This window comes from Plecotus auritus, assembly GCF_963455305.1.
Source record: "Plecotus auritus genome assembly, chromosome: 10".
Classification (NCBI taxonomy): Eukaryota; Metazoa; Chordata; class Mammalia; order Chiroptera; family Vespertilionidae; genus Plecotus; species Plecotus auritus.
Genome location: NC_137785.1, coordinates 9,731,175 through 9,753,008, shown reverse-complemented (window position 1 = coordinate 9,753,008; position 21,834 = coordinate 9,731,175). Strand labels below are relative to the sequence as shown.

The window sequence follows — 21,834 nt, the reverse complement described above, 5'->3', positions numbered from 1 at the left end:
AGGGAGCCAGACCCAGTGGGAGGTGCCAGGGTCCCCTTCCCCAAGCTGGTGGCCTAGCTACCCACCCCACCCCACTGGTCCTCATCAGCTGGTCCCAGCCTGCCCCCGACCCCCCCCCCCCTACCTTCCCAGGGAGGAGATAGTTAAGACCTGAGTCCTAGCTGGAAACATAGAAGCAAAGCCAGGAAGACTTCCTGGAGGAGGGTGAGGTGACCTTTCAGAGAGCCCCACCTCTGATGGCCTCGGCTCAGGCTTCCTACTCCCCAGCATCCTGGCCTCGGGTCCACATGGTCCTGCCTGCAGCCTCAGATATACCAGGTGTACCGGTTAATAATGTGGATTTTTTTTCAATAGATGGAGACACATCTGTGGATATATATGCTATTTGATATGTACGCTATTTTGTTGTATTGACAACAAGCTTCAAAACTTCATATGTCAAATTTTCTGAAGGTGTTATCATCAATATTTTTATGCTTAAAAATGTTGAATTTCGTTCAAAAAAAAAGAGCATTTGTGGGAAGTTTTAATTCATTATTTTATTTTGAAGAAAAGTGCTGCTGAAAGTTATGGTATACTTCGGGAAGCTTATGGTGAACATGCTCCATCTCAAGATACTTGTGAACACTGGTTTAAATGCTTTAAAAGTGATGACTTTGATGTGAAAGACAAAGAACGTCCGGGTCAATTTGAACCACGCTTTGATTGTGAAACGACCAGAATGTGCCAGAAGACACGGCAAAGTAATTTTGCTTCATGATGATGCACCATCACACACTTCAAAACCAGTTAAAGACACGTTAAAAGATCTTGCCTGGGAAGTATTAACCCAACCGCCGTATTCACCAGACCTTGCTCCTTCAGATTAACACTTGTTCCGACCGATGGCACACGCACTTTCTGAGCAGCACTTCAAAACGCACAAAGAAGTGGAAAATTGGGTCTCTGAATGGTTTGCCTCAAAACAAGAAAAGTTCTATTGAGATGGTATCCACAAATTACCGGAAAGATGGGGGAAATGTGTAGCTAGCGATGGACATTACTTTGAATAAAGCACGTTTGATGTTTCTCTTGAAATTTTGTGTTTTCTTTGATTACAAAATCCGCATTATTAACCGGTACACTTGGTACCCACGTCTGGCCCTGCTCCTCCTCTGCTCCAAACCCTCCCATGATTTTCTGTTGCCCTCAGGACCAAGTTTCAGGTGGCTCTCTCCCACCCATCATCTCTCCTGAGACCCAGAACTGCATCTTCACGTCCCCTGGAGCCTCCATGCCCTGTGTCCCACGCATCTCTGCATCGTTCCTCTAACCCGACCCTCCTCCTGGATTCTCCACCTCAAGTACCGTTCCACCACCGGTGCAGAGGCGGGGGGTCTTCCTCCCTCTGCCCTCCCCACCCCGCTGTGCATCTCTGCCCCTGCATCTCTCTATCCCATTTCTTCTCCGTTCCCATGGGCCGGGCCCCAGCGGAAGCCTTGCCCCACATCCCCTCGCCTAGCCTTCTACCTTCAGCCTCATCTCCTGCAGTCCGCGGGTCCTCACAAGGCCCCTGAGTCCTTCTACACCCAGAGCTGCCCCTGTCCCTTCCCTGCTCACAGCCCTCCCGTGGCTTCCTAGGGCTCTCGGGAGACATCCAAGGAATGGCTAGACCCTGCCTTGCCTAGTCCCACGCACTCCACCCACTCCCTCCCGCCTCCAGCGCTGACTCTTTGGACACCCTGCCATTCTTCGGCCCATCTCTCCCCTCCCAGATCTGCAGACAACGTTTTCTCTGCCTGGAATGCTCTCCCTCGCTCTCCACCCCCCTCCAACCTGGCTAATCCACAACTTGTCCTTCAGGTCTCTTAAGAACTAAAATAATAATTACCACGTATCTGGTGCCAGGAATCATGCAAAAATGTCTCCCGGACGTTATGGGCTGAACCCTTCCAAACGCCCTATGAGCTGGTGTTTACCATCCAGGAGACAGCAGCTCAGAGACGAGCCGGCTGGAGGTTGGAGGTTGCATGGCCAGAGGGAGAAGCTGGGTGGCCTCGGCCCAGGATGGCCAGGCTGCACACTCCTGAAAGCTTTTCCTATCACCCCATGGTGGCCTCACCAGTCCTCTGAGCTTGCCCAGGTAGAGTTCTCACCATGCGGATAATTATAATGATAATACTATATAGTGAGTATTTTCTGCACATCCAGTGTGGTTCTTGGGGTGCTACATTAACCCTTCAAAACCCCATGGGATGGGTTTTATAGTTTAAAGACAGTTGCAAATTCAACCCTCCTCCCATTAAGGAGTAGGGTCTCTGTCCCCCCGCCCCCCCCCCCCACAACCCCCTTGCAGCCTGGTAGGCTCTGTGACCTCTAGACCAGGGGTCCTCAAACTACGGCCCGCGGGCCACATGCGGCCCACCGAGGACATTTTTCCGGCCCGCTGGGTGCCGCTGCCTGTCCTGCTTAGCAGCCAACTCGTCCTGGGCCTGCAGTGCGCATAGGAATTTGTTCATAGTTTTTTTTTTTAAAACTATAGTCTGGCCCTCCAACGGTCTGAGGGACAGTGAACTGGCCCCCTGTTTAAAAAGTTTGAGGACCCCTGCACCAAGAGAGTACAGTGGAAGTGACCCCGCTCTAGTGAGGCCTCAAGAGACTGGCATATTCCACTTCCTGCATCGTGAAACACTCCTGCTGGGAGCGCAGCCGCCATGCTGTGAGGAAGCTCAAGCAGCCACACGGAGAGGAATAATGGCCCCTAGGGAACAGCCAGCTCACAAGCCTGTGATGGATCCATCTTGGATGTCGATCCTCTGGCCCTATCTGAGCCATGGAAGAGAAGCAAGCTGTCCCTGCCAAGCTCCAATCTCCGATTTATGAACGAACAAAAGGATTGTTGGGTTATGCCACCAAACAACAGAAAGCAAGACTGTCACTAACTGCGCCTGATGGAGGAGGAAACTCAGGCTTAGAGAGTAGGAAGTTATTGAAGGTTCTCCTGGAGACAGGGATTGGCCAGGATCTGAACCCAGGGCCTCAGGATCCAGACCCAGGCTGTAACCACTGCGTGGACCTCTTACTGTCTCAACAGGCCAAATGAATAGACTGAGGCTCAGAGACGGAGGTAACTCACTCAAGACCTCACAGCTGGTGAGTGTGAAAGTGAGAGTCACTACGGCTGACTCCAGGTCCCAGCTCTTCCCTGCACCAGGTTTTAATGATCTCTTGCTTGTCTGTCTCCCCAACCAGAATCGGAGCTTCTGGCCTCCTTCCCTCTTGTGTCCCAAGTCTCCGCAGGGGCCTGGCACCCAGGAACCCACAGCAAACACCTCGCGGATGAAAGCCCTTCTTACCCCCCACCCCACCTCACTGGTATTTGTCTTTCAAGACTCAACTTAGATGCCACCACACTGAGAAGTCTCTTTGACCCCACAGGCCTGCTCAGATGCCCCATGTGGGTCCCAGTGCCTCCACATACAGCACCCGGCACCCCACCTCACAGTTGCCTTTGCTCACGTCCATCCCCCTTCAACATGGAAGCTTCTCAGGGGCAGGGATTGGACATGACTCACCTGAGTCTCCGGTGTTGCCCAGCACAGGGCCTGGCACACAGGAAAACTAAGTGTTTGTTGAATGAATCAAGAAATGGGTGTCCATGGAATGAGGTAACAGAGACAGACGTCAAGAGTCATAGTTTTATTGCCAAGTTTCAGGGACGGGGCTCAAATCCGCCCGATCTCCTTCAGCTTGGCCACCAGGTCCTCCGTGGTCTCCACCTTGACGCCAGCCGTGCGCTGGGGCGGGTCCTCCACACTCACCACAGAGAGCTTGGAGGTCAGGTCCACGCCCAGGTCCCCGGCCTTGAGCACCTCGATCTTCTTCTTCTTGGCTTTCTACATACAGGAAGCCACAGATCACAACGCCGCCGAGCCCCCTGCCCACCCTCCTGCAGCCCCCAGGGGTGCTACATCCGCTGAATGACTCCAATTGGCTGGACCCTTCTGGACCTGCCCACTGGCCAGGACACATATGACCACTTACAGGGCCACACCTGGTGCAGACAACTCCTGTTGCCTGGGGTGATCTGGGAAGCCCTCCTATTGCGGGAGTCCTCCTTCAGTCAACAGCCTCCACTGGCTCGAATGAACTGGCAAACCCATCCTCTGGCAGTAATAACTCATGGAACTTTTGGCCAAACTGATCCATTAAACTCACCCTACTGGCTGACATGACTCAATGAACCCATCTTATTGGATTAGATGACCCACTGAACCCTCCCTATTGGCTGAGATGACCCATTGAACCTCCCTATTGACTGAGGTGACCACTGAAATCTCCCTATTGGCTGAGGTGACTCATTGGACCCATCCTACCGGCCAAGATGACCCACTGAACTCTCTCCGCTAGCTGAGGTGACCCAATAAACCCTCCTCATTTGGCTAGGATTCCAGAATGAACTGTTCCTATTGGTTGTAATGATAAGGGGAACCCTCTTTATTGTCTGATCAAGGCTTTCATTGGCTGAGGTAAACAACAAGCCCTCCCTGTTAGCCAAACAGCCCCACGCGCTCTCATTCTCAGCACAGATGACCCAGTGGACCCCCTCAGTTAGCCAAATGGCCAGTGATCCCTTCCTTTGGATGAGATGTCCCTTGGATCCTATCTCCTCCCATCTGAATACCAGGGAAGCACAGGGCCTACAGCACTCACCCATCCCCAGACCCGTGACCCATCTGTCAGCTGCTCACCATGATGTTTGGCAACGTGGCATATCGGGGCTCATTGAGCCGCAGGTCGGCGGTCACCACGGCAGGCATCTTCAGGCGCACGGTCTCCAGGCCTCCATCAACCTCCCGCTCCACTTTCACCTTGTCCCCTTCCAGCGTCAACTGGGAGGCAAAGGTGCCCTGAGGAGAGACAGCATAGGGGGAGTGGGCAGATTAATCCAGGGCAGGCCCCGAGCAGTCCTCCATTGGCTACTCTGCGGAGTGCAGCAGAGGCGTGAATGAATGAAACAGAAGAGGAAGCATCCTGCAAGGTGATTTATAAACATCAAATTCAAATACGGGGTGGGTGGGTGGGTGGGGGCAGCAGGCATGGCTCAGTGGTTGAGCGTTGACCCATGAACCAGGAGGTCACCGGTTCAATTCCTGGTCAGGGCACATGCCGGGTTGCAGGCTCAATACCCAGTAAGGGGCATGCAGGAGGCAGCCAATCACTGATTCTCTCTCACCATTAATGTTTCTATCGCTCCCTTTCCCTTCCTCTCTAAAATCAATAAAAATATAAAAACTAAAAATAAAAACGGAGGAGAGGAGGGGAGCCACAGAAAGGGGTCTCAAAAATCTAGGGGAGGGTGTCTTCCCTTTCACTGGAAGCCTCGGTGTAGGTCCTAATGCCCTGAACCTCCCAGTTGTCTCCCTTCATTAATAATAATGAGCATGTATTGAGCATTGGGCGCTGTTCTCAGCAACTTAAATGAATCACGTCATCAGCTCCTCAGAGGGATTCTACCAGGGAGACGTTATTGCCCCCACTCTACAGGTGAGGAAAACTGAGGCAGAGAAGGGCTCAAAGACATTCCCACTGTCCCTCAGCTCGCAAATGCGGAAGCTGCCAGTCGGGCCCCAGGCTCCGTGTCACACTGTCACCTATGCACCACTCTGTCCCCAGAGTTCCCTTCAAGGCCCCCGAAACATCCTCAGGGGCCCCATCTTCATGGCTTGGTGCCCATCCTCTGGCCAAGGCCCCTCCTCCCCTAAGTCCTGACTCACCCTTTCCCAGTCCACACACTCTAACCAATCTGTTCTCCCCACTCACTCAGCCCTGGACACATCTTTCAGGTCTTAGATGGAATGTCCATTATGCTCAGGCTCCTTCGAGTGCCCATGAGCCCAGCTCTGGGGTACACCGTGAACACGACCAACCAGGCCCTGCTGGCTTTACTGGGCACTAATCCTGGCAGGGCCGAGGGGCTTGGCCAATGACCAAGTGAGCATACAGTCACCACTGGCCACGAGTGGCTTCTGAGTGGGTGAAACGTGGCCAGCGCGATTGAGGGAGGGTGGCGTTTCTCATTTTACCTAAGTATTTTACATTTAAAAATGGATAAGCGAGATACACGATCAGGATCGTGGTGGTGACCTCACGGGTGTATACACGCTCAAAGGCTACCAAATCGTACACTTTAAACACGTAGTTTCTGCAGGTCAGTCATAGCTCAACAATGCTGTTTTAAAAAGAAGAAACTCCATGCAGTTATTAGAAAATGGTTAAGCCGGTTTAGAAAAACTGGGGTGTATGAGTCTACTTTTTCAACGGTGAATTTTAGGACTCTAAATTAAGCATTTCTAATGGAAATTTAGCATCTGAATTGAGACATGCTACCGATAAAAATATACATTGAATTTCGAAAATTTCACACAAAAAGAAAAAAGGATGGGGGGGGGTGGGTTTGAGGGGTTGGATGAAGAAGGTGAAGGGATTGAGAAGTGCAGGGTGGTAGTTAAAATAGTCACGGGGATGTAAATTATAGCATAAAGAAGACAGTCAATAATATTGTAATGACTGTGTGTGGTGCCAGGTGGGTACCTGAAATGCCAGGGGGATCACTTTGTAAAATATATGATTATCTAACCACTATGCTGTACACTTGAAACGAATACAAAATAATACCAAATATAAACTGTGATTGAAAAATAAGGATATAAAAATGGAAAAATTTTTAAGAGACTGCAAAGTTGCTCAATATTTTTTATATTGATTACATGTTGAAATGACATTTAAGATATATTGGGTTAACTACAATATCATTAAAATTAATTTTGCCAGCTTCTTTGCACTTTTTAAATGTGGCTATGAAAAATTTTAAATTGCGTCTGTGGCTTGCATTTCTATTGGACTTGTAGAGGCGGAGACTGGGGAATCTGGAGCTTGGAGGGGGCATGAGTATCTCGTAGAGGTGGGCAAGGAGGGCCTCTCGGAAGAGGTGATATCTGAGAGGTCTCCACTGAAGGAGGGGAGTGAAAAGCCCTGAGATAATCTCAGGGGACCATGTTCCAGGCGGAGGGAACAGCAAGTGCGAAGGCCCCGAGGCGGGAACGAGTTGGTGTGGTTGAGGAGCAGACGAGGCCAGGTGTCCTGGCTGGGCACTCCTCCTTCCTGCCCGCTGGAGCAGCTGTCCTGCTTTACGTCTGCCTGCCCCTGGAAGGGCAGGGACAAGGATGACCATGTTCTGAGCCCCCAGGCCTGGCCCACAGCAGGCGCTCCCCACGCCAGCCTCACCCACCTGTGGCCAGTCCAGAAATCCGGCGGTCATCTGCCCCGTCTGGTTACAGTCATCATCAATGGCCTGAGTGGAGAAAGAGAAGACCGTATGACAAGGGGCTTCTCACGCACTATCGGGGCCTTTGTCTGCAACAGAGGTCGGCAATATCCTGTGGTCTCTGTCCCAGCGCCTCAGCTCCGCCGCTGTAGCGCCTGAGCATAGACAATGCGTGTCTGACAATCGGATGTGTGGGTGTTCTAATAAAACTTTATTTACAAAATTGTCCTCTCCATGGATCACAGTTTGCTGATTCCAGATCTAGAGTGATCCCATCCCCTCAACTGGGCCCAGAGACAGGCAGTCACTCATCCAGGGGCACCTGGTATCCTCAAGGCCAAATCTTTGCCCCGCCTAAATATTCACAGAACCTTCCTGTGAGCCAGGCCCTGGGCGGGCCACACTGGGGAGCTGAGTGAATGGGATTTGGGCCAATGAGAACATTCTGTCCCTGACTCCAGTGATTGGCTCAGGGATGAACGCATGACTCCAGCTGGACCAATGGAGAGTGAGCCCTGAGAGCTTCACTGGAGCCCTTGGGAAAGAGGCTCTCGTTTCTGCTGGGATCACTGGGTTGGCGGGAGGTGAGCCTGGATGGAGACGCAGAGAGTGAAGCCAAGACAGAGGAGCAGAGTCTGGAGCACAGGTGGACCCTGGGTCACGCTGTGCCTGAAGCTCTCCTCACATGAGCTGGTAAGGTCACGTTTTGGCTTAAGCCAGTCTGAGCTGTGATTCTGCCACCTACAGCAAAGAGCGACCTGGCCAGTTCATCCAGCAGGTCCCCAGCAGGAGGCCCGGGCCCCAGGAGCTGTCCCAGATACGCAGGACAAGCAGGGCGTCGGAGTCTGAGCCCCACCAGCGGATGCAGGAAGCTTCAATAGGCCATGCCGCCAGCACCCTTTACCTGGGGAGCTGGTGTGACACCTGAGCCCCACCCACCCCACCCCGACCGTGCCTTTTTGGCCTCTTCTCTGGTTAGACCCCCTGCCTCAGTTTCCTGATTTGCACTCTGACTCCCCTGCTGTCATCTCTCTCTGTTTCTGGCTGCCTGACACCCAATGACCTAAGTGGGCCCATCGGTCTCCCCTCGCCCCAGGCTGAGCCGGCCCTCTGGAATGCTGGTCTCCTGCCGCGGGGACCCCAGCTCTACCTCTGAGCCTCCCGTGGGTCTCTGCGACCGCCTCACCTCGCTGTCTCTGACCTTCTTTCTCAGCCTCATGATCTCCCCGTCCAGCTCCTATCTGTCTAAGGCTCTTCTGAAGGCCCCCCTCGGCCCTTCCCCTGGGTGAGCCACTAGGTCTGTCCTGATGGGATGGGGTGGGGAGGCCGACCCCGAGGAAGGGTCTCCTGGGTGTCCCGGGATGCCATGTGCTGGGGAAGGTTCTAGTTGAATTCTCGCCCCAGAGCACTGTTAGCCCCTTCCTTCCTCCCCAAACCTCTAGCCTACAGTCTCTCCCCTTCCAGGCCATTCCTCACGGGGTCTTTCTGCACCACAGCTGGGCCCTCCGTCCGTGCTCACAGAGCCCCCAAGACTCCCGGGTGCCCTCCGAAGGCCTCAGGTCTCTGTTCAAGCCCAGGCCTCGGTCAGAACCCATGTGGATGCCCCACCCTCCAAGCCAACCGTGCACAGCCCCACCCTCCTCCCTCTTATCCTCCCTTCTCCCTCCTGTCCTCCCTCCTCCCTCCCCGCCTCCCTCCTCCCTCCCATCCTCCCTCCTCCCTATGGGCCCTGTCCCTCCAGCACATCTGTCTCTGCTCTGTCCCATGGGCCGTGGCCCAGGCCTCCAGGGTTCCAATCTCACCTCATAGAACCCTAAGGGGACCTTCTGAGGCCCACAGTGACCCTTCCCTTCCTGCTCAAACTCTGGAGCAGGGATAGCAAAGTCACAGGCTGCTCGGTCTGGGACCCATGAACCCGGGCCTGAGTCACCTGCCTCTCACCTCAGGCCTCCCCACTCCCAGGCAGGGATGGGGATGGGGTATGGGGGAGGGCTGGCACACCCACCTGCTTGCCTAGCAGCACCAGGCCCACCTTCTCCTTCTCTGCCAGCTTGGCCAGGACCCGGGCCACCTGCAGGGGACCTAGGCGTTCCGCCTCTGCAGCCGGCACTTCCACGTGGATGCCTCGGTCTGCGCCCATGGCCAGGGCAGTGCGGAGGGTCTCCTGGGAGGAGAGAAGGGGCTTGACTTGGCTTCTAGCACCAGGGGAACCCAGGAGCCTGATCCCCAGCCCCTCAGATCCAGGAGTCCAGGCCCCCAGCCCCTCCTCCCTCAGACCCAGGAGTCCAGGCCCCCAGCCCCTCCTCCCTCAGACCCAGGAGTCCAAGCCCCCAGCCCCTCCTCCCTCAGACCCAGGAGTCCAAGCCCCCAGCCCCTCCTCCCTCAGACCCAGGAGTCCAGGTCCCCAGCCCCTCCTCCCTCAGATCCAAGAGTCCGGGCAGAGCACCCCTCCCGGGCCCTGGCACCTGGCACTGGCTGGGCCCACAGCTGACAGCAATGACCTCCTTCACCAGCTTCTTCTCCTTGAGCCGCACGGCTTCCTCCACAGCGATCTCACAGAAGGGGTTCATGGAGTGCTTCACGCCATCGGTGACCACACCCGTCTTGTCAGGCTTCACTCGGATCTGTGCAGCCAGGAGGGAAAGAGACAGGGTCAGGGGCCGGGGCCACAGCACCAACCCTCGCACAGGCTGGATGGGGACACAGGGGCCTGGGGAGGCACAGGCTGGATGGGGACACAGGGGCCGGGAGAGGCACAGGCTGGTTGGGGACACAGGGGCCTGGGGAGGCACAGGCTGGATGGGGACACAGGGGCCTGGAGAGGCACAGGCTGGTTGGGGACACAGGGGCCTGGGGAGGCACAGGCTGGATGGGGACACAGGGGCCTGGGGAGGCGCAAGGCCTTGTCCGGGGCCCCAGGTCTCCAGGGACAGACAGGGTGAGAATTCCCAGGCAGGTGAAGGGTCGCCCTCTCACCCTCGCACTCAGATTCTCCCAGACACCGGGACAGCTGACTCGTCGCTACTCCTTGGGCCTGAAAGACTGTTCCTCAGTCGTAGCATCACCCACAGCGAGAAACACATTTGATGATACTCCCAAGGGTATTGTAAGTACACACATGTGTCACATGTAAATATAAATCCACTGCAATGTGAGGTTCAATGGACGATACTTACCTTCACTCTATACACTATACATGACATTTTCTATTCTTTTATTTTTTTAATTGATTTTTAGTGAGAGAGGAAGGGAGGAGAGCGAGAGAAACATCGATGTGAGATTGAAACATCAATCAGGTGCCTCCTGCACACCCGCTACCAGGGATGGAGCCCAAAACCGAGGCCTATGTCCTGACCAGGAATTGAACCGGCGACCTTTCGGTACACAGGACGGCGCCCAACCAACTGACCACACTGGCCAGGGCTGTTCTGTTTCTCTTAATGCCAGCCCTCGACAGGGATTTCATGATCAACGCATGGCCACGATCTAGTTTGGAAAGCACCCGCTTCAAAGGCCGCTCTGCCACATAGGCAAAGGCGGGGGCGGGGGCGGGGGCGGGGGCGGGGGCGGGGGCGGGGCATGCCTCTCCTCCCAGGGCTGGTCCTCACCGAGCCCACCTGTGTGCCTGGCCCTGGGCTGCACAGGTCATCTGGTGTCTCTCTTTCTTTCTCTTTGTTAATCCCCCACAGAGGATATTCTTCCCATTGATTTTTTAGAGAGAGTGGAAGGAAGGGAGGGGGAGAGAGAGAGAAACATTGATGTGAGAGAGACACATCAATTAGTTGCCTCCTGCATACGCCCTGACTGGGGTTGGGTTTCAAACCTGCAACCCACGTACATGCTCTTGACGGGGAACCAAACCCACGACCTGGGAATGGAACCCATGACCCTTCAATGCACGGGCCGGTGCTCTAACCACTAAGCAACACCCCCAGGGTGCCTCTGGGGTCCTCCATGGAGAAAATGGGGAAAGTGGCAAGCGTTGAAGTGGGGAGACCATGAGGCGGCTGTGAGCCATAGAAATAAGAGAAGACGGTGGCTCTGTGGCCTTGACAGTGGAGTGGAGAGGAGGATGGATGGGAAGGGTCCTTGGAGGTAGAACTTGGTGGGGTGGGAAGGAAGAGTCCAGCAGGACACCTTTGGGGTTCTGGTGGGACATGAGCACAGCGGGGAGGATGCTGGCCTGGGCTCCAGGCTCACTGTGTTCAAGAAGCCGGTGAGACGCCCAAGGGGCCGGCTGGGGAGCCTGCGCCACACAGCCTGGCACCTGCCCCTCTTCCCCCAGGTGCCTGCCACCCAAGGCCTGGCCCAAGCAGGTCCCTGCCCAGCTGGGGACACTGGGACTCTTACTGCTTCCCTACACCATTCTCTCTGGGGCTGGTGGGTGTGGCGGTCCCTCCCGCTAGCACGACAGAAGCAGAGATGCGGATGAGGAGGATAGAAAGAGAAAACAGACAACTATCGTTTTCTATCACCATCCTCTCGTTTTTAAAACGTCATTTTAGCCCTGGCCGGTTTGGCTCAGTGGATAGAGTGTCGGCCTGCGGACTGAAAGGTCCCAGGTTCGATTCCGGTCAAGGGCTGCGGGCACATCCCCAGTAGCAGGTGTGCAGGAGGCAGCTGATGGATGTTTCTCTCCCATCAATGTTTCTAGCTTTCTCTCCCTCTCCCTTCCTCTCTGTAAATATACTTTTTAAAAAAGTATCAATAAAATATACTTTTTTTTAAAAAAAAGTCATTTTAACTCTAAAAGTAAGGCTCACATTTCAGAACTGGATGAATTTACTCTCAAGAAATGCAACTGGAGCAAAAACCAGGGGCCGAATCCGTGTTTTTTCACGAGAACCTGTGCTATGGTCATGGCGCATATCCCCCCAATCCCCCAAACCTTCCCTGGCTCCTCACCCATCCTACTCAAAATGCACCTCCCCACCCGGGCCGGTGTGGCCCAGCTGGTTCAGCGCCATCCCACACACCGAGATTCCAGGGCACATGCCCTGGCTGTGGGTTCGATCCTGATGCAGGAGGAAGCTGGTCAATGTTTCTATCTCTCCCTCTCTGTTCCCCCCCCCTCTCTAAAATCTATAAAAACATATTTTTTTAAAGTAAAATGCACCCTCCCAACTCTCCCCACCCACCCCTTTATCTGTTTAGTTCTTCTGATTGCACATGGCCACCAGCCAACCTACGCCATACACTGTACTTAAAATGGATGACACCTATCTTCTTCCCACCAGAATGCCAACTCCCTGAGGATAGGGATGGATGTCTGTCTGCTTCGGCCTGGATGGTGCCTGGTACATGGCAGGTGCACAGCTAACACAGAAACCCACACCTCAGTTAGCGAATGACTGAGGATGTGCTAACAGTTATGCAGTTAGAACCTGCTCCTGTCTGTTCACTATTTTTTTTTATTTTTTCAGAGAGGAGGAAGGGAGAGGGAGAGAGAGAAACATCAATGATGAGAGAGAATCATTGATCGGTTGCCTCCTGCATGCCCCACACTGGGGATCGAGCCCACAACCAGGCATGTGCCCTGACCGGGACCTCCTGGTTCATAGGTGGACACACAACCACTGAGCCATGCTAACCTGGGTGGCTTTAAACACTTATTACAAAATCCCTCTCTTTCATGAACAAAATTAAGTAGCAGAGAGGAGTTTCCACTCTAAACAGAAAAGCAGCCCCCCACCATGAGTTGGGGGCTGATGGAGGGGCCCACGCCTGCCCTCGCTGTGGCAGGACTCTGCCCCAGGCCCCTGACTCCGAGGAGGGAGGAACCAGCTCACCTCCTCCGGGAAGATCTTTTAAGCTCGAGTGCATTTCCAGCTTCAAAAACACTGTTTAGCCCTAGCCGGTTTGGCTCGGTGGATAGAGCGTCCGCCCATGGACTGAAGGGTCCCTGGTGCGATTCTGGTCAAGGGCACATACCTCGGTTGCAGGCTTGATGCCCAGCCCTGGTTGGAGCTCGTGTAAGAAGCAACCAATCAATGTGTCCCTCCCCCATAGATGTGTCTCTCTCTCTGTCTCTCCCCCTCTCTTCCACTCTCTCTAAAAATCAATGGAAAAATATCCTCAGGTGAGAATTAACAAAAAAATAAAATAAAACAAAAACACTGTTCATCCTCAAAAAGTTAAGAATAGAGCTACCATTCGACCCAGCAATCCCTCTCCTGGGTATAAACCCGAAAAACTCGAAATGTATTCGCCAAGGTTTATGCAGCCCTATGTTCACTGCAGCATTCTTCACGGTGGCCAAGACATGGAAACAACCAAAGTGTCCCGCCATAGAGGACTGGATGAAGGTGTGGGACACATGCACAACGGAATACTACTCAGCCCTAAGAAAGGATGAAACAGCGCCATTTGCAACATGGATGAACCTTAAGCACATGATGCGAAGTGAAATAAGTCCGTCAGGAAAAGCTACGAACCACATGATTTCACTCATATGTGGGATAGAAACCTGAAACTCGCAAACACAAACAGCAGAGTGGTGATTGCCAGAGGGCAGGAGATGGGGGGAAATGGAGAAGATCTGACTTTGGGTGGTGGGTACATGGTACTATAGACAGATCTTGTAACCTAGAAACCCACACCTTAAACCTATGTGTTCATGTTGACCAATGTCACCCCAATCAATTTAATAAATAAATATATATATATTTTAAAGCAACACTGTTTAGTCAAATTACGTAAGAAAGGAAATGATGGTTGATCTGAAAAATCAGTGGCAATCTTTATTTCTTTAAATAACGATGCTGTTGTCCTGGCCACTTGGCTCAGTTGGTCGGAGCGTCGTCCTATACACCGGAAGGCTGAAGGTTCTATTCCCGGTCAGGGCACATGCCTAGGTTTTGGGTTTGGGTGCTCATGAGAGGCAACCGATCGATGGTTCTCTCTCTCACTGATGTTTCTCTTTCTCTGTCTCTCCCTTCATCTCTCTCTAAAATCAATGAACATATCCTCAGGCGAGGATACAAAAAATCCTGATGGTTTATAAATTGAGGCGTGTGATTCAGCATGAAACTTCCGGTCTTTCTCTTAAAGGAGCAGCATACGGACCTTCAACAGAAACTGCCCTGAGCCAGGCAGCACCTCATGTAACCCTCCTGGGAGCCCAGGAGCCTGGTTCCTGCCGTCGCCATCCTCACTTGACAGACGGGGCCACCGAGGCACAGACAGGCCAAGCGCCTTGCCCCAGGTCACACAGCAAGGAAGTGGCAGCACTGGAGTCTAACCTCAAATCCTCTTGGGCACCATGAGACCCTCCAGGCTGCCAAGTGTGCCTGCCCACAGAGGCAGGAAAGTCAGCCCTTTATTCCTTACCCACTGTATCCAAGCAGGTTTTTACCAACTGATTTCTTTTTAAAATATCCTATCTAATAAAAGAGTAATATGCAAATTAACCATCACTCTGCTATACCCACAAGCCAATCAGGAGCAAATATGCAAATAAACCCAACCAAGATGGCTACGGCCACAGAGAGCAGGAGGGAGGCTTGGGTTTCCCCAGCAACAGAGGAAGCCAAGCTTTCTGCCTGCCCTTTCTGGCCTAGGCCTCCACTCAAGGCTACAAAGTTTCAATGATAGAAGATACATAAACCCAAACAGAAATGGCGGCAGCCACGGAGCTGGAAAGAGCAGGAGGCTAGGGTTGCCCTTGGCGATGGAGGAAGCCAAGCTTTCCGCACACCCTCGCTTAAGGCTACAAAGTTTCAATTATAGAAGATACATAAATCCCCCCCAAAATGGCTGCCACCATGAGGCAAGCAGAAGGCTTGGCTCCGCTCCAGGCTACAAAGTTTCAATTATAGAAGATAAATAAACCCCAGATACCAGGGCCTCCACTTGGGTCACCAAGGGGGTGTGGCCAGCCTGCAAACCACCACAGGCCCCTCGCCCAGGCCACCTCACACCCCAAGGGAACCCCCACCCTGATCCGGGACACCCTTCAGGGCAAACCAGCTGGCCCCCACCCATGCACCAGGCCTCTATCCTATCTAATAAAAGAGTAATATGCAGATTGACCATCACTCCAACACACAAGGTGGCTGCCCCAATGTGGTCAAAGATCCTACCCCCATGTGGACACAAGATGGCCACCACAAGATGGCCAGCAAGGGAGGGTAGTTGTGAGGGACCAGGCCTGCAAGGGAGGGCAGTTAGGGGTGACCAGGCCGGCAGAGGAGGGAAGTTGGGGGTGACTGGGTCTGCAGGGAAGGGCAGTTGCGGGGGACTCAGGCCTGCAGGGGAGAGCAGTTGGGGGGTACCAGGCCTGCAGGGGAAGGCAGTTAGGGACAAACAGGCTGGCAGGGGAGCAGTTAGGCATCAATCAGGTTGGCAGGCAGAAGCAGTTAGGAGCAATCAGGAAGGCAGGCAGGCGAGCAGTTGGGAGCCATCAGTCCTGGATTGTGAGAGGGATGCCTGACTGCCCATTTAGGCCTGATCCCACCGGGCCTAAACGGGCAGTCGGACATCCCTCGAGGGGTCCCAGATTGGAGAGGGTACAGGCTGGGCTGAGGGACACACACACATGTGCACGAATTTCATGCACCGGGCCTCTAGTATATATATATTTATTGATTTCAGAGACAAAGGGAGGAGAGAGAGAAACATCAATGATGAGAATCATTGATCGGCTGCCTCCTGCACACCTCCTACTGGGGATCAAGCCCACACCCGGGCATGTGCCCTTGACTGGAATCGAACCCGGGACCCTTCAGTCCGCAGGCTGATGCTCTATCCACTGAGCCAAACCGGCCAGGGCTCCAAGCGGGTTTCTACCAAGTGACTGCTGACAGCCCCTCCTGAGCCCTGGCCACAGTTCAAGGGCTTCTGTTGGGTTCTATTCTCCAGACTCTTCCACCACACGAGTCACTGGGCGTGATCTGGGGCTTCAGGGGGGCTCAGAGGGACAAGGATGCAGCAAGCAGGACAGCCCACGCCAGACGGGAGACGGCGGCCAGCAGGCTAGGACAGGAGCCAAGTGCCCAGGCAGCGGTCTGTGCTCTGAGGCCCACCAGCAGGACACCGTGTGGGGGGCAGAGAAAAGGCCCCTAAGAGGTAGTACGTGTGACCTGAGGGACAGGGAAGTGCCCGCCATGCTGAGAGCAGGAGGGAAGAGGGATGGAGGCAACGCTATGTGCTCCCAGAACCGAGAGAAGGCATGGCTGGTTGGGGTCAGGCCCAGAGATGGAAACGGGTTTTGGGGGGCCCTAAGTTTCCTTTCTTTGGAGGGTCCTCCTTAAGGAAATGGAGAGCTAATCATGAACACAGAAGTGCTCCAGCCTCTCCTTGGACCTTGAAAGCCCTAAAGGTTAAGCTTCATCAGCCTCACAGAAATGTGTCCTTGGCCAGAAGTGGGTGTTAGTGGGTTGCCAAATGCCTATTAATACCCTAGACACACATACAGAGACACAGACACACACGGAGAGACAGACACACTCACAGACACACACACAGACATACACACAGAGACAGAAACACTCACAGACATACACACAGAGACAGAAACACTCACAGACACACAGAACCACACGTGGACAGCCGGAGACACAGACACACACAGCATAGAGACAGTGACACACACACACACACACACACACACACACACACACCAGAGACAGACACACTCACAGACAGCCACAGACACACGCACAGAGACAGACAGACACATGGACAGCCAGAGACACAGACACACACACACATACACAGCCAGAGACACAGACACACACAGCATAGAGACAGTAACACACACACACACATACACAGCCAGAGACACAGACACACACAGCATAGAGACAGTGACACACACACATACACACACACACACACAGATAGACACACACATAGCCAGAGACACAGACACACACAGCATAGAGACAGTAACACACACACACACATACACAGCCAGAGACACAGACACACACAGCATAGAGACAGTGACACACACACATACACACACACACACACACACAGATAGACACACACATAGCCAGAGACACAGACACACACAGCATAGAGACAGTAACACACACACATACACACACACACACACGTAGACACACACATTGCCAGAGACACAGACACACACACACACAGCCAGAGACACAGACACACACAGCATACAGTAACACACACACACACACACACACACACACCAGAGACAGACACACTCAGACAGCCACAGACACACGCACAGAGACAGACAGACACATGGACAGCCAGAGACACAGACACACACACACACACACAGCCAGAGACACAGACACACACACACACAGCCAGAGACACAGACACACAGACACCCACCTTCACACTGAGCAGAGCATTTGTTATGCTTTGAATAAATGACTAAATAAAATCCCATTGCCATTACAACCGATAATAACAATATCACTGAGTGCTAGCCAACACTTACCACGTGCCGGGCACTGTTTGAAGAGCTTATTTAGTCTTCACTACAACCCAATAAAGCAGCGGTCGCCAACCTGTCGGACCTCACGGACCACCAGTGGTCTGCGGACCTCCGGCTGGCGACCGCTGCAGTAAAGGAAGTACTATCATTATCCCTGAGGTACAGAGGAGGAAAATGAGGCTCAGAGAGGCTAAGCAACTCCCCGAAGGCCACACAGCAGGACGCAGACCTGGGCAACTGGGCTCGGAGTCTCCACTCTGAACCTTCCCGCAGTGCACCCGCTGTCTAACCAAGATGGCAGTAACGGCACCCGACAGACCCTCCTCCCCACCCGGAGCTCAGATCCTGGGAGGGGAGACAGTCACTAAAGCAAGAAACCTGTAAACTACCTCGTGGGTCCCAAAAAGATAAAAGTCGGGGGCGGGGCAGGGGTGGGAGATACAGCAAGGAAGCAGACAGGGACTGTGCGGCTGAGATTTAGGTAGGTGAGCAGGGAAGGCCTCACAGAGGTGCCATTGAGCAGACTGGAAGGAGGTGAGGGAGGCAGGCTGGGAACACAGGGGTGGGTCAGAGCCGGCACAACCTGAAAGGAATTGCTGGAGTGGGGGTTGCCATGTGGGTAAACAGGATCCCCGCTCAGTGTGGGGAGGCTAAGAAAGGGAAGCCCAGGGCCTGCAGAAGCACCCAAGGGCGCACCAAGACAGCCCGAGGAGGCGAGATGGGGGGCTTCCTGGAGGAGGCTGTGCCCGATTCACTAAGCTCTGATGTAACAGCAGGTGGGAGTGAGGCAGGACAAGGCAGGGGCACAAGAAGCAGAGGCTGGAGGGTGAAGTGGAAGGTGCCCAGGCAGAGGGCACAGCAGGGACGAAGGCCCAAGGCAAGAGGCAGCCTGCTGTGCTGGGAAAGCACAAAGGGTGAGAGGGGGCAGGGGGATGAGGATGGCTGAACAGGGGACCGGGGCTGAGCCTGGAGGGGCCTTGAACCCCAGGCTGAGGGGTGGGACTTTGTCCTGAGGGTGCTGGGCCACTGCAGGGGCGGGGGCAGCTCCAGGTGCAAGGAGACCCCTGAGGCTGGGAGGGTCCGGGCTGGAGGGGAGAGACAGGAGCCGGGAAGGAGGCTGGGGCAAGGGTCCAGGTGGGAGAAGGTGAGGCCTGAACTGCTGGGGCCATGAGGCTGGAGAAGAGGGAATAGGATGGAGAAGAGGGAGGTGGAGGGGGCAGGGGGGTTGGGGCTGAGAGCTGATGGGCTGGGGGAGGTGAGGGAAGGAGGGGTGCCCGTCTCTGGCCCAGTGATTACGTTGTTGCCAGTGTTGGAATCATGTATTTGTTCAGAAAGGGACATCAATAGACACATCCCCTCCAAGACAGGATGCCATGGAGGGCTTCCTGGGACTGTGGAAGGGGCAGGCAGCACCCACACTTCAGGAAAGTTCAGGAGCGGATACCAGGACGCTGCACATTTCCCCTCTCGGGGCACGCACAGAGGAGGCACCCGTGCAGGGCCCCAGGCTGGGCGATGCCGGGACCCACAGCTGAGTTCAACGTGAGCCTGCCCGGTGGGGAGACAGATACGGCACCAGGCATCTCAGGCCAGGAACCAGGGCTGGGAACTGGGTCAGAGGCCCAGCGGGGAGACTGGGGGGGCTACAGAGCCCAAAGGATCCCTGGGAGGCTGGAGGGAACCAGCAGAGTCGAGTCCCAGAAATCCGAGAGGAGCAAGTCTCCAAACGCCTGGGGCCCACGCTCTGCCTGAGCTGCCAGGAGGTCGGCGGCTGTGAGTGGGATGGGAGGGCAGCTGGAGCAGGGCTTGCCTGTGTTTCAATGCTGCCGGTCACTGCCGACCCGGCAAGTAATGGAACCTTCATGGGCCTCAGTTTCCTCACCTGCCCAATGGGATTAATAAATCTAGAGTCGCCCTAGCCGGTTTGGCTCAGTGGATAGAGCATCGGCCTACGGACTGAAAGGTCTGGGGTTCGATTCCGGTCAAGGGCACATACCCGGGTTGTGGGCTTGATCCCTAGTGGGGGGCGTGCAGGAGGCAGCCGATCAATGATTCTCTCTCATCATGGATGTTTCTATCTCTCTCTCCCTCTCCCTTCCTCTCTGAAATCAATAAAAATAAATAAATAAATAAATAAATAAATAAATAAATAAATAAATAAATAAATAAATCTAGAGCAGTGAGCCCTAGCTGGTTTGGCTCAGTGGATAGAACATCAGCCTGCGGACTAAAGGGTCCCTACTGGGTTCAATTCCAGTTAAGGGCACATGCCCAGGTTGTGGGCTCGATCCCCAGTATAGGGCGTGCAGAAGGCAGCCGATCAATGATCCTCTCTTGTCATTGATGTTTCTATCGCTCTCTACCTCTCCCTTCATCTCTGAAATAAATAAAAATAGTTTTAAAGTAAATAAATCTAGAGCAGCGATTTTCAATCTTTTTCATCTCACGGCACGCATCAACGACTAAAATTCTGCACACCACAAAATATGATACTTTTTGCCAACCTGACAAAAAAAAATTTGGTATAATTTGGACTCATTCACATTGGATGGCTGTTGATGTGTTGGCTGTTGTCATTTTTTTTTTTTTTAACAGTCTAAGGGGTATGGGGTCAGTGCCCCTGTCTAAATAGTCAGGTATTGCGCGTTTTAAAAGTTCTGGCGGCACAGCAGCGAGCCCGGGCACCATGGTTGAAAACCGCTGGTCTAGAGGATGTTGAAAGAACTAAATGGGTTCATCTCAGCCAAGGACTTAGAACGCTGCCTGGTGAACAGGTAAATACCCCCCAAATGTGAGCTGTAATAATCACTGACGTGTTCACACCGGGGTCTGGCACCTCCCCACCACACACCCCAACCTGGCAGGGGCCCGGGTTTCACCCGCCCGAGGCCTCCAGCACGCCAGGTCCTGTGCGGGGCGATACTGGGGACACAGAGGCAGGCTCCCCATCTGCTGGGGGGGGTGGGCAGGGGGACAGGACATGGGTGGAGAGTCACCACCTGTCTGGTTTAGGATAAGTTCTGAAAGGAAGTGGGGCCTGGGGCTGTGTGTCTGATTCGCCTCTGTCCACACCAGCTTCTCTCTGGGGACGAGCCAGGCGCTCAGAGACGACCCCAAACCGTCTCATGGAGGATGTGAGCCATCCCACCAACTGATCAGACTGGCTTCCCACTCCAGGGAGCACTTTCCCCTCCTTTCCAGCTCTGCGGGTGGCACCGATCTGGGCTCCCTCGGCACCTGGTCTGCGCTCCATGGCAGCACGATTCCCGCTCTGTGATACAGTCCGTGGGGTTTGCAATGCCGCCTGGCGGGTGAAAGCATGGCTTGGGTGCAGAGCGCTGGCTGGGGTGCGGAGTAGACGGACCCGGAGAGCAATCTCGGCTCCGCCCCTTCCCAGCTCAGTGACCGCTCTGTGCCTCAGTTTCTCCGTGTGTTAAACAGGGAACACGACTCCACCAGCGGGTCAGAAATAGAGGCGGTAACTCGCCCTTCACGCAATTATTAAGGCAGTGAGTTCAGAACCGGAGAATAGCAAACGGGGTCATAACCCCGGAGGGTCGATCGGCTGTCAGAACCTCACAGTCTCTCGATCTTTGCCCTCAGGTGTGACTTTGACGTTTGGGGAGGGGGGGAGGAGAGGGCAGAGATCAGAGGTTACGAGAAGACCCCCCCATACAAGGTGCGCTCGTGACCCCGGAAGCACACGGCCGCGGGGCACAGGGAGGTGGGAGAGGGGGGCCCGGTCACCTTCACGGCAAAGTCGATGACCCTCTTGACAGCCACAAGCGCGCGCAGCTCCGCCATCTTCCAGCCGCGGCCACCTGCGGGGTCAGGCCGCACCCTCCGGCCCTAGGCCCCGAGGCCCCGCCTGCTCGTCCTGCTCTGCGCTTGCGCCCGGGCCGCCAGCCAGTCAACTCTGCGGTGCCCGCCTCCGCCCCAACAAAGGACCAATCGGAAGGCCGGAGTGAGAGAGGTGTGTCAAACGGTGAGGACCAATGGAAAGCGGATTCTAGAGAGTGGGGCGGAACCCGGAGGATAAGGGACAAGGGCTTTGAGAAGGGGGCGTGGCCGGGAACTAGGGAAAAGGTCGTTCCCGGGGGAGGGAGCG

At 54.4% G+C, this 21,834-nt stretch overlaps 1 protein-coding gene across 1 annotated transcript; it reads right to left on the bottom strand.

Moving 5' to 3' along the window:
- Positions 1–3,663: 3,663 nt before the first annotated feature.
- Positions 3,664–21,653, bottom strand: ETFB (electron transfer flavoprotein subunit beta). The gene is made up of 6 exons (XM_080644763.1): positions 21,474–21,653; positions 9,772–9,930; positions 9,312–9,470; positions 7,271–7,333; positions 4,731–4,889; positions 3,664–3,875 (listed from the first exon to the last, which is right to left on the bottom strand). The coding sequence occupies exons 1-6, from the start codon at positions 21,528–21,530 to the stop codon at positions 3,705–3,707; spliced, it is 768 nt and encodes a 255-aa protein (XP_080500889.1). The 5' UTR covers positions 21,531–21,653; the 3' UTR covers positions 3,664–3,704.
- Between the last annotated feature and the right edge of the window lie 181 nt (positions 21,654–21,834).